Source organism: Arvicanthis niloticus, chromosome 17, assembly GCF_011762505.2.
Source record: "Arvicanthis niloticus isolate mArvNil1 chromosome 17, mArvNil1.pat.X, whole genome shotgun sequence".
Lineage (NCBI taxonomy): Eukaryota > Metazoa > Chordata > Mammalia > Rodentia > Muridae > Arvicanthis > Arvicanthis niloticus.
The window spans coordinates 63570784-63585047 of NC_047674.1; the positions used below are offsets into that span (position 1 = coordinate 63570784).

General features: G+C 35.3%; 1 protein-coding gene across 1 annotated transcript in view; it reads right to left on the bottom strand.

The window, feature by feature from the left end:
• Positions 1-230: 230 nt before the first annotated feature.
• LOC117722678 (vomeronasal type-2 receptor 116-like) overlaps positions 231-14264 on the bottom strand; it is a 36186-nt gene continuing 22152 nt past the window's right edge. Inside the window, exon 6 of the mRNA XM_034521939.1 lies at positions 231-1138. Coding sequence (XP_034377830.1) covers positions 231-1138 — 908 coding nt within the window. The remainder of the gene's footprint in view (positions 1139-14264) is intronic.

Sequence of the window (14264 nt, forward strand, 5' to 3'; positions counted from 1 at the left end):
AAGTCACATACAGATATACGTTATAGATAGCTGAATAGAAGGCTAAGACAGCCTATTATGAAGATAATTTATTTCAGGACATAGAACATTCCTATTTTACATATATACTGAATATGTAACTAATCACACAGCCTTGTGGGATATATTATGTTTTTCTGCAGTTTAACCTGAGAATGTCTGTTGACACTCCTCAATCACTAAATCATAACTTGAGGTATTTTAAGTACAAATTATTTCCATTGAAAGCTGTGCCTCATGACTTTCAAAGAGTACTTTTCAGGTCTCATAAAAATAATATAACACTTGGGGATAAAAATACAGCCTAATATCCCTGCACTAGAGGCCAAGATGGAGAAGACTTCCACAGCCACCATAACATTCCCATTAGTACTATGGTAGACAGGGAGAAATGCAATCCATACACTGCAGAACACCAGCATACTGAATGTCAGAAACTTGGCTTCATTGAAAGTGTCTGGCAGGTTCCTGGCCAAGAAAGCTACTATGAAGCTCCCTATGGACAGAGCCCCAAGGTATCCTAGGTTGAAGTAGAAAGCTGTGGCTGAGCCCTTGTTGCACACAATCATGGTCTGACCATGTTCAGAATGTGCATCTTCATCCACAAAAGGAGGAGAAGTTACCATCCAGATTCCACAGAAGATAATTTGTATAAGTGTGCAAATGGGGATAATAAATTTGGTTGACCCTGATCTAAGAAATCCTCTCATTCTTCTTCCCGGAGTTGTGCTCTTGAAGGCCAGGATTACTGTAATGGTTTTGGCCAAGATAGTAGATACAGCCACTGTGAAAGCAACTCCAAATGTGGTCTGCTGCAGAATGCAGGTGGCTGTGTTGGGCTGACCAATGAAGAGAAAGGAGCAAAGAAAGCAGAAGTTGAGGGAGATGAGTAGTATGTAGCTGAGAGTACTGTTATTGGCCTTCACAACAGGAGTCTTTCTGTACTTCACAAAAATCACAAATACAAGTGTGGTGATAGTAGAAAAGCACAGGGTCATGCATGCCAGTGTTATCCCCAAGGGATCTTCATAAGCCAAATATGTCACTGTTTTTTGGAGGCAGTGAGTTCTTTCTATGTTGGCATACTGATTATCTGCACACTTCATACATTGATCAATATCTGGAAAGAAATTCAATGTGGTATCAGCACAACTGTTATGAATTTCTTTCACGTCTCACACCTCACACACCCACAAAGAAGTAAGGCACTGGCTAATTTAAGGCAATTTTTCTTGGGACAATTGAGGGCAATAAATAAAGGCCTACTAATTTGTAGATTTTGCCCCCTTAATTACATTAATGAGTACATTTCACATTTAGTATCAAGGAAATAAATCTATATTGTCTTCTTTTGTCATGTGTATTCATGACACCCGTTTTCATTTCAAAGTTTATACAACATATATATTTTCATGTATGTTGTTTATGGTATGGTAATTTAGGCTGAAATTTCACAAAAGCAAGTATTTATTTCTCATAGGTCAGTTTTCATTGTTTCTGAGAACCAGAATGTTTTTCTGTCTGTTGAATGTTATTAGTCTTTTATCAAATGTCAGAAGACATAAATTAAATTTCTACAAAACATATGAAGAACTGTGTGACTCACATCATTCAGTTTAAATGCCATACCAAGTAAAAATCTTCCAAGCTTATAATTTAAAAACGTCATCTTTTCATGGGTTAATTTTTGTTTTTTAACTTAGCACAAATTAAATTCAGTTTTGAAAAGGGAATGTCAAAAAAGAAAAGACTTCTAAAAACTGGGCAATAGGCACATTTGTCAGTGTACATTCATAATTACCAATTTTTTGTAAGAAAATATACTGGTGGGTGGTGCCAGCATGGGAAATATGTTCTAAGTTTTATAAACATATTAAACAAATGACTTATAAGAAGCAGGGTAGTAAGCATCTCTATAATCTCTGTTTCAGTTTGCAGATCCACATACTCCTGCCTTGAATTTTTTCTATAACGTCCCTTATGGTAGACTGTAAGATGTAGGCATTGTAAGTTAGATACATCCAAAGTTTCAGCTTTGGTCAAAGATCTTTTTTAAAGTAATGGACAGATGATTACTGCATTACCTTTGGTAGAAGGCATTATCTAACATCAATTTTGATAGAATATGAAGTTCTTTTATATTATACCATAGAATCTGTTCATATCCTACAATGTCTTTCATTGTAAAGCATGTAGTCTTCAAAACTACTCCAAGTAAGATTATTTCAAAATGATAAAAAAAATTACAGATATTGTATTCCGTGTTTCTTGTGGAGCATGCTCTCCCTAAATGTAAATAATAAATACTACCACAGAAAACTTTAAATATTTTTATTTTAGTTACAAACAATAGATAAAGCCTGATCAGCTTCTCAGCTTTCCTGTCCCAGATTTTTAAAGTTACCAATAGTGCTTTGGGTAGGAATAAGACCACATGGTCCATCTCCCACAAACTTTAATATATCTGATAGTGCCATCTCAATTCAGTTCACATTTAGGTGGTCATGGTGATGAGTCTTTATGGGTGCAGTTTCCAATATTACCAGAAGTGTTATATTACAGAAAACTTCTTTCTCTCCTGGCACTTTTAATCCTCTCCTACATCTTCCATAATTTTCCCTGAGCCTAAGGTTTTAGAATGTTTTGTAGATATATCTATCACTGGGATTTGTGTCCACATCTCTGAAGTTTGATTGATTGTGTTTGTTTTTTATTGAGTACATTTGTTGACAAGAGACTTTTCCATGATGAGGGTTTTGAGAATACACTGATCTGTGTGTATTACCACAAATACTTATAGTTTGATTTTAGAGATTATTGGGTTGGGTTATTAAATTACTGGTTATAAATTGTAACACAATAAATATGGTTTTATTATTGCTGATTAGTGAGATAAATTTCCAACACCAGGCATATTATCTTTAATGTTGCACATATCTTATATCCAGTTAGGGAAATGTTGATCTGGACAAAGATATGTGTTCTGTTGCTGCATGTTTATGGGGTATAATACCATAATAGTAAATAATGTGGCTCAAACATTTAGTTAGGTTAGGACTGTTGGCTGTCTTGCTCCCTTTGAAGTTTTCATAATTCCACCTGGTACCATTAGATATGGTACTTAGGGAGGGCACACGTGTTAGTTGTAGCTCAGGTGTATCAGGACCTTTCTCTGAAGTAGATGGTACCTTCCTCAGTAGAGATTTTCCTTCAAACTCTTGGGGAAATAATGAAATCAGCAATAATCAATGTATTTTTGAAATTCCTTTGAACAGCACTGATGAACAACTCTAAGAAGGTTTCTCACATCTACTACTGGTGTTTTTATCAGGTGAACTTTTGCTGTAGAATGAATCATTATCATACCAGATTAGTAAAGTTCATTAAAACTATATGTGTTGTCTTTATCAAGAAAAAGCACAGCAATTAGTTGTCTAATTCCAAACAGTTAGCTTTGAAAACATGTATGCAAGTAACGTTATATGGATTGAGAAGGTTATAATTAGTGATTTGTTGTATAAAGGTGTACATATAATCAAGCTTTGAATAATTAGGCCAAAATGGAGGCCATGAACTAGAAGGAGAGGATCAAGGTTTATATGATAGATTTGGAATAAGAAAATTAAGAAGATAAATGTAATTGTATTTAAATCTCAAAAATTATTTTAAAAATTTTGTATTTCAACATCTTTTTCAGTTTCTTAATTTTTAAATGTTATATGAATTCTTATTTTGCCTGTATTTAGGTCTTTGTATGCCACATAACTTTAGGTTCCAAAGAATATATCATATTGAATTAGGATTGTGGTACATTCATGTATCTGTGTATGTATGTATGTATGTGTGTATGTATGCACATATACATATATGTATATATATCCCTGTATGTATACATATACACATACATTGTATATTTATCCATATATATCATATACATATACACATATACATACACAGATTATCTATCATTTATCTATCTATATATCTATATACCTATCATTTATCTTGTTCTTTTTGGTGACTTTCCTAAATAATTATATGCATTTTTGTCATCCCTAACCCTTTTTGTTCATATCCAACACCTTCGCTATTATCCTCAAAACTTTGGTTTTCTAACTAGCCCCTCAGAAAACAGGTATACAAGGAAAACGGACTCATGCTACACTGCTAATTTCATCTCACTTAAGGGTGTGTTTTCATGATCCAATAAGTCAATCATTCAAGGAATTTGCCTGGCTTGATCCTTTTTAACTGTGTATACAGTCCCAGCTGCTTTGTAAACATGTATGTATCAGTAATGTCACATTGGCTTATGTGAAAATAGAATAGAAAAGAATCAGCTGTAATGAAGTTTTGTACTTCTGTAAGTATGAGTGTATGTGTAACATCAGGAAGGAATATATTACTATGTTTATTTAAGAAAATGTGAATAGAGTATTTTCCCTAGACCTATATCCTAACCAGCTACATATTTTATCCAAGATAATTGTACCAGATATAAATTCACTATTTGTTATGGGGTTTTAGTGAAATAAGAATGTGGTTGGCCATTTACCAAAGTATTATATGTCAGTGAAAATAACATCTGAGCCAGTCATTATTTTACCACAAAGGGTTCAAAGATAGTTATGTGTTGTGTGACACTATTCCTTGGCCGACTTATTCTCACTCCAGATAGGAAACCTACAGAAGTCTAATGTAAAAATACTATCAAAATATAATTTGGAAAGTCAGTGAGCTTTACTCAGGAAACTTACAGGAATGATTTTTATGGGAGAAATAGGAGAAAATAATACTTATGGTGGGCTGAATGAGATTGTCCCCTATGAAACTGCATGAGTATAAACTGAATACAATATAACTTATAATCATACAAATCCACAAAATGTGGAATGTCACAAGGAGTTATTTTGTTGATTATTAATATAAACTAACAACATCTGGAGGGAGCCTACTCTCAGAGGCATAGGAGAGTTGTGTGAGGTGAAGAACTCTGGGAGGAGGCAACATTTGGAATACAAATAAATAAAATATTTAATAAACAAGAATATAGTCTGTGCAATCCTATTGTTTAGCCATATGTAGACATTTATGTTTAAGTCAGTTACAGAGCTGTCTCACTATACATGGACATATACATCACCATATATACATCACATATATTCTTGATCTTGTCAATTTTCTCCATGATTGAAGTCAAGGTATTCAGAAATTCTCCCTTTTACAACTGTGATTTTTATCAACTTGAAAGGAAAACGTAGGGTCTAGGACTCAACACTGAACAAATCCTGAGCAACAGCTCTGCCCCTAATCACACAGAACCCAAAGGAAGCACGTGTCCCAGGAGCTCTAACTCAGGCAGTATCTTAAGTAAAGAGACAGCAATACCCAACCCAAACAGGGAGTAACTGGGACCCACTAGAACCCAAGAATTCACTCCTGGCCTGGAGCCCTGGTTCCTTCCTGTCTGTGCCTGAGCACTGAGCAGATCTTGGGCCCCGACTCTAACCGCATTAGTAACACCCACACAACACAGTTCTGATACAACCAAGATAATAGGAAAGACAGGCTCCAGTCAGAAACAGGGCAGGTAGCACTAAGGAGATCCAGATGGTAAAAGACAAGTGCAAGAACATAAGCATCAGCAACCCAGGGTACATGTCATCATTAGAATCTAGTTCTCCCACACAAGAAAATTCTGAATTCCCCATATACTAGAAAAGCAAGACTCAAATTTAAAATCACTTCTAATCATGATCACAGAGAACTTTAAGAAGGACACAAATGACACCCACAAAAAATTCGAGAACACAGGTAAACAGGTAGAAGCCCTTAAAGAGGAAACACAAAAATCCTTAAAGAATTACAAGAAAACACAACCAAACAGTCGAAAGAATTGCACAAAACCATCCAGGACATAAAAATGGAACTAGAAACAATAAAGAAATCACAAAGGGAGACTACCCTAGAGATAAGAAACTTAGGAAAGAAATCAGGAGTCATAGACGCAAGCATCACCAACAGAATACAAGAGATAGAAGAGAGAATCTCAGGTGCAGAAGATATCATAGAAAATATTGACTAAGAAAACCCAAAATACAAAAAGTTCTTAACACAAAACATCCAGGAAATCCAGGACACAATGAGAAGACCAAACCTAAGGATAATAGGTATAGATGAGAGTGAAGAATCCCAACTTAAAGGGCCAATAAATATCTTCAAAAATTATAAAAATTATAAAAGAAAACTTCCCTAACCTAAAGAACAAGATGCCCATAAACATACAAGAAGCCTATAGAACAACAAATGGACTAGACCAGAAAAGAAATAGCTCACATCACATAATAATCAAAACACAAAATGCACAAAACAAAGAAAGATTATTAATGCAGTAAGGGAAAAGCCAAGTAACATGTAAAGGCAGACCTATCAGAATTACACCAGACTTCTCACCAGATACTATAAAAGCGAGAAGATGCTGGACAAATGCCATACAGATCCTAAGGGAACACAAATTCAAGCCCAGGCTACTAAACCCAGCAAAACTCTCAATTAGCATAGATGGAGAAACCAAGATATTCCACGACAAAATCAAATTTACACAATATATTTCCACAAACCCAGCATTGCAAAGGATATTAGCCTGAAAGCTCCAATACAAAGAGGGAAATTATACCCTAGAAAAAGCAAGAAAGTAATCCTCTTCCAACAAATCCAAAAGAAGATAGCTGCATAAAGATAATTCCACCTCCAATAACAAAAATAACAGGAAGCATCAATCACTGTTACTTAATATCTCTTAACATCAATGGACTTAATTCTATTAAAAGACATAGGCTAATAGACTGGATACATAAACAGAACCCAGCATTTTGAGGCATACAGGAAACCCGCCTCAGTGACAAAGACAGACTCTATACCTTAGAGTAAAAGGCTGAAAACAAATTTTCAAGCAAATAGTCCTAAGAAACAAGCCGAATAAGTCATTCTAAAATCTCTAGCCCAAGAACACAAAGGGAGGTACTCATGGCTCCAACTGTATATGTAGTTGTGTGTGGCCTTTCCAGGCATCAGTGGAAAGTGGACAGCATTGGTGCCTGAAAATTTGGATTCCCTAGTGCTGGAGAATTTTGATAGCAGGGAGGTGGGAATGGGAGGATGGTGCGAGCATACCCTCATAGTAATTGGAGGAGGGGAATGAAAAAAGGGGTTAGGCATCAGTGGAAGTGGAGGACCTTGGTGCCTGAAAGTTTGGATTCCCTAGTGGTGGGGAATTTGAGAGCAGGGAGGCAGGAATGGGAGGATGGTAGGAGCACACCCTCATAGAAACTCCCAGAATTATATGGGTTAGCCATGACAGAGGCAGGCTGCCATAAGACTAGATTCCAGAATTAAAAAAAAATTACCTTGATAATAAAATTTGTTTTGAGAATTGTATATTGCAAATTGCACAGCCGTGGTGTATCTACTCATCAAGCAAGCTGAACAGACCTGCTTGAACCTCTTCTAATATCTTAATGCCCATAATCAGCTTGAAGAAGTTAATGAAGAGTTGGTGCCCCTATTCCCTTGGCTTTTGGACTGAGGTGGTTAATACTGGACTGTCTTTCTAAGGAAAAGTAGTGGTTTTGTTGGAACAGGGAGAAATAGCTAGGATTTATTGTATAGCCATAACTTATTGTTAGATATCTGTACAATTGTTATTGAGCTGAAGTCATAACTTCTTAAATGGTACAAATTTTACATTGATTTCAAATTTAAGGTTTTCATTGGTATGAGTTTCTTATTGATATAAAAAGTGAGATTGATATTGTTACTCTCATGGGCATTCTGCCTGTATAAACCATTTAGGAATAGAACTTAGACCCAGTCCTTTAAATTTTTTAACTGATTTGAGATGGTTAGCCTGAGAGTTAAGGGACTATAGCAAATTCATGGCTTGGAGTTTATTGTTAGGGTGTTTTCTATGTTTTATTTAGAAACAGCTGAAAGGAGTTAACAGACAACAGTCCAGAATGCCTTACATGGATAGTTGGTTTTCAAAACATCAGAAGTCCACAGAATTGACTTTACAAACATTTCTGTATTGATGTTTATTTTGATTAGAGACTTGTCTGCTCCTGACAGCTTACTTTCTTGGATTCTAAGAAGAAATTGAGCATCTTTGGTGTTATTCCAGTTGTGATGATACAGCCACTAGGCAAGAATTGCCTCTTTTCATCTGCAGACAAATTAATGTCCAGAAAAGGACACACATGCAGAATAGTCGACTGACTAAATCTGCCAATACAGAGTAATCAACCCTTAATAATTCTGCATCACTAGGTCTGTCAGATGATCCTGGGCCAGAAGGCTTGAGATTGGATGCTCCAATGTTTTGTAGTATAGGGACTGTCCAGGTGTTCAGCAGTCTCTATGAATTGGCTGAGTTTTAGAAGCCATGCTTTGTGCTTCCTATAATTTCAGTTAACTCAGTCATTCTGGATTTTTGATGGAGTTGAAGACTTATAGTCTCATAGCCAATCCTGGCTATTTACTTTGAGAGAAAAAAATTGAGAAGATGGTTTTCAGCTGACATTCATTCTAATGCCAAGAAAAAATCAGGTTCAGAACTAAGTGTTTTAGTTAGGAGAGATGACAGTGGTTCTGGTTAGTCAACAAAATGATGGACTGGGTATTAGGTCTATCTTGTACCTTATTCACAGAAATTGATATAGTTATGCTCTAATTGTATTTTGAGAGAAAAGTTTTATTTTAACAGGAAGGGTGATATGTGGGAGAAGCTAAGGTGGATGGAGTAAGGAGGACAGAAGAAGGTGAAGGAGAGGGGGATCTAGGAGACATAAGAGAGGGTGGGGAACATGGAGGCAGATGTTCGCATGTCTCTGCCAGTCAAAGATAGTTGATATATCTAGGTTGGTTATTGGGTTACACTTCTGATTGTATGAGCATCTTGTTATTGAGCATTACCAAAATTATAAAGCCCTTGATTACCATTTTTAAAAATTGAATAAAAGCAAAAAGAAGGAGGAGGGATGGGATAGGGGTTTTCTAGGAATGGGAAATGAAGAAAGGGGATGGCATCTGAAATGTAAATAAAATATCCAAAAAGAAAAAAGAAACAAAGAAAAGAAACCTATCCTGTACAAAGTTAGGTATAACATGTTTCCCAATCTAACTCATTTCCTGTTTTCCATTGTGACGTTAGACGCCCTTAAAATAAACTAGCTGGTTTAGTTCAGCAGTTTTTTCCACAATCCAATGTCTTTCAGAATTCAAAGTTATTCTCGATTAGCATTTAAAAATATAAGGTTAATAAAGCAGTATGTAATTCAACTCTGGGGTTCATTGTTGCTGCTTTTGTTTGTTAAGCATCTCTTTCAGAGTATGATTTGATCTATCCAAAATTTCTTGTCCTCTAGAATTATGTATTACGCCTGTGACATGTTTTATATAATCATATGTAAGAAAAAACCTGCTTCATCTTATTAGAGGCATTTACTGAACCATTTTTAACTTTAATTTGTATGGGTATTCACATAATGGCAATAATTGATACAACTGTGAAATTATAGATTCAGTTTTTTTCTGAAGCAAAGGCAGTACCCAATGAAATATTTAATATGTGTCTATAGTATGATGCATATATTTTATTTTACCAAAATCTGTAAATAAACAAATTCCTTTTGCTAAATTTTATTACTTTGAGTATCTTTAGTGCACTATGTGTAGGTAATAGAGTTTGGTTATATAATGAGCAAGGGTTGTTTTTTTTTTGGCTTGTTGCTAAGTGTCAGAGTATTCTTTCTTTACACCTCTGTTGTTAACATGTTTTTTAAATGGAATTCTGAAGCCTCTATTCTACTTCCTATAAATTGCTGATCAGTTTCATTATTACCTTGTGATAAAAAGCCTGGCAGACCTGTATGGAATCTTGTCTGTGTTGTTCACATTGTATGACATCTATTCCTGACCATTTGTTGTAGCTAAATAAACAGTGAAGACAATTCAGAATTAACACAAATAAGTTCAGAAGTCTCTAAGTGTAAAACAACCCTTTTGCATATTGAGAATCAGTTACTATGTTAAGAGAGTCTTGAAAGTCAGATGAAACCAATATTATTGTATTTAATAAAGAGTTTTGAACCAATTTGTATGGAATCTCAGCCACCTTACTTGCATCTTCTAATTACTACCTCACCTTTCCTGATTTATTATAGAAGTTCAACAAGATCAACAAGATCAACAAAATAGGTGTTGTATATGTTTGTACAGAGACAGCTCTGGGACTGGCTGAGACTTAAACGTCTATATTAAGCCAATTTTAGATACAAAATTTTAATGACATGATATTACATATCATCCTTTAAGATGACAGGAATGGAAATTTATATTAAAGTTTAATTATGTGATCAAACTAATATTTATCATAAAGCTGTTGTCTTTTGTTATTGATATTTAACTGACCCCTGCACCCTGCATGTTCCATATGAATGTTTTTACAGAGCTATGTGATACTTGTAAGGTTTGTATGTTGCAAAATGGTAGAGAATAAGACAGCCCTGGAAGATTAATACTCTGAGATGCTGATACAGTGGACCCTGACATTTCAGCTCCTTCGTTGATTCTACCTAAATTACATGGAAGCTGCTTCGCCTAAAGAATTGCTTCCAGGACATTTCTAGGACAGCTAGCTCACCCACCAAGCATTTCAGACTTATAATATATATATATATATATATATATATATATATATATATATATATATATATGTTGGGGTAAATCTCTTGCACCCAACGTATTATTTAGAACTCAACTAACTTGAGACAAAAGAACAAAAGAAAAGTTACAAAGTACCAAAACTTCCCCAACGGCCAAGGTCAGGAGCAGCACTCAGCTTACAGCTGGGCTTGCTCACTGCCCTGTGAAAACTGAAAGAAGGGTCTTACGAAAATTCAACAGTGAAACAAAAGTTATTGTAGCCAGACCAGTAGGTCATTTAAATTAAAAAATTAAATTAAAAAAAGGTGAATAGACACAGATAAATAGAAAGGTTAGAGTAACGAATTGTAACGAGGGACTGCTGATCCTAGAACACAACTGCCTGCGAGGTAGTTTTCAGGTAGAAACAGGGAATTGAGGGCTCCAAACCAGATAATTTCTTAATATATATATATATAAAAGAAACTTATTTTGATACTTAAAATGACAAAAACAATGGATATCTTTTGGGCTTTATATGATGATATTTCAAATGGTTTGACAGAAATCAACTTAGGGAACACTTTATTATTTATCAGTATTGCTATATTTATTTTTTTTTGATATACTATGTCTTATCAAAAGACAAAGCTCTAGATAAAAAATTCTTTGCCTTGGAAAAGAGATTACAAGAAACAATAGAACTTTTGGTACAGGATAGAGATGAGATTTGTAAACAGATAGAAAATAATGAGGAATGGAAGCAGGGCTTAGAACAGAAGTTACAGGAGCTAGAAAAGATGATCGAACAGAGCATACAACAGCTCACAGATCAGATGGAGAAACAGATAGAAAATAATGAGAAATGAAAGCAGGGCTTAGAACAGAAGTTACAGGAACAAAAAGATGAAAATGAAAGTGGGAGACAGGAGATTAAAAGGATAATTGAACAGAAGATAGAGCAGTTAATAGATCAGATGGAGAAACAGATAAAAAATAATGAATTAAAGACACAAGAAATTATAGATCAGAATAAGAGACAGAAAGATGAAAATGAAACTGGGAGACAGGAGCTAGAAAAGATGATCAAACAGAGCATGCAACAGCTCACAGATCAGATGGAGAAACAGATAGAAAATAATGAGGAATGGAAACAATTACAATATAAAAAAACATATGAAGCATGTATACAAACCTTAAGGGAGGAATTTAAATTTTCAGCTGAGGAAAATACTGAGGTTAAGACAGAAGTAAATAGAGAAAGTCAACCAAGAGTTATTAGAAAACACACCTTGGTCTATCCGGTTACGGTACAACAAAGACCTCCAAATGTTGTTTACCCACAGGGTTATGAGGAATTTGAATGGCAACCTGTGGATGTGTTAGATCTGAGAAAATTTAAGGAGAGTGTCAATAATTTTGGTATGCACTCACCATTTGTTAAACAAATTCTGACTTCTTGGGCTATTAAAAATAGAATAATCCCCCAAGACTGGAAAGATATGGCAAGAGCTATATTAGAACCTGTTGCAAATTTACAATGGGTTGCATGGTGGAGAGATGAGGCGAGGGAGATAGCACGACAAAATAGAGCCAGAATTAATAATGAAAGGAAAAATGAGACTTAGACAATTAGTTGGAATGGACCCGGCTGAAATTGTAGTACCTTTTACTAATGCAGAAATTACCTCGTTATGGGCACAAGATGAACATTGGCAAAGAGCATGTAGTAACTTTTTGGGAGAGATTACCAACAAATATCCTAAAAGCAAGCGGCTTCAGTTCATAAAAAGAACTAATTGGATTATCCCTCTTATTTTAAAAGGAACTCCGATATCTGGAGCCCCTACATTTTACACTGATGCTAGTAAATCAGGAAAGGCAGGATATAAATCAGAAGACATAAGTAAGGTGGCTGAGAGTCCCTATAAGTCAGTTCAAAAATCTGAATTATACGCAATAATCATGGTATTGTCAGATTTTCAAGAATCCCTTAATATAGTAACTGACTCTCAATATGCCGAAAGGGTTGTTTTACACATAGAGACTGCTGAACTTATTCAAGATAATTCTGAATTGACCTCATTATTTTTTAAACTACAACAAATTATTAGAAATAGAAGTAACCCCATATATATAACACACATAAGATCCCATACAGGTCTGCCAGGCCCTCTAGCACAAGATAATAATGATATCGACCAGCTATTGATAGGAAGCGTGCTAGAGGCTTCAGAATTTCATAAAAAACATCATGTTAATAGCAAAGGTTTAAAGAAAGAGTTCTCTATTACTTGGCAACAAGCCAAGGAAATTGTGAGGCAGTGCCCTACTTGCTCATTATATAACCAAACTCCTTTGCCTACAGGAACTAACCCTAAGGGTACTCAAAGAAATGACATTTGGCAAATGGATGTCTTTCATTTTACAGAGTTTGGCAAACTGAAATATGTGCACCATACTATAGATACATATTCAGGATTTCAATGGGCAACTGCATTAGCATCAGAAAAGGCTGATTCTGTAATTACACATTTGTTAGAAGTCATGGCCATTATGGGAATACCCATACAAGTTAAAACAGACAATGGTCCAGCATATACCTCTAATAAGATGGAGAAGTTTTTTACATATTATAATATAAAACATGTTACAGGCATATCACATAATCCTACGGGACAAGCAGTTGTGGAGAGATCCAATCGAACTCTAAAGGAGATGCATAATAGGCAAAAGGGATCAATAAGAACCCCCAAAGATAGATTACATAGTGCTTTATTAACTCTAAATTTTTTAAATGCTAATGAACAAAACTCCACAGCTGCTGAGAGACATTGGACTGTGGAAAAAACTTCTGAACTAAATCAACCTGTTTATATTAAGGATATTATGACGTCAGAATGGAAAGTGGGAAATGTATTACGCTGGGGGAGAGGTTATGTTTATGTTTCCACAGGAAAAGAAAAGCTGTGTGTTCCTTCCAAAATGATAAAGATCAGAAATGACAAAGGGAGACCCCCTGAAGCACTAGTCGACACAGAAGAAAAAGGAGACTAACTCAACCAACCAAATGGGTGATGTATATATGGTGTTATGTCTCTTATATGGACTTAACTGGCTGGGACTAAAATGTCAATGCAAAGCCAAGAACATTTAATTGGGTAATAATTTCTCATGACTTAATACATGCCATCCTTTATGAGGGCATGTATTTAAGTTATATATAGTTTGATTAAGTAATCAAACTAACCTGAAGAGGGCAGTGGCCTTTCTTTATTGATCTTCATTGGCAAAGCTGTGTGCCCTACATATTCCACGTGAATGTTTTTAGAAAACTACCTGTTGCTCTTAAGTTTTATATGTTACAGGATGAAAGAAGAGAAACTCAGCCCTAGCATGATTTATACTCGGAGATTCTGAGTCTCTAGGACCTCCTATTCCAGCTTCGTGCTTGATTCTACTGCAACTGCATCGAAGCCACTTCTTTTAAGGACTTGCTTCCAGAACTTTTCCAGAACAGCTAGCTTGCCTGTCCAGCCTTTCTG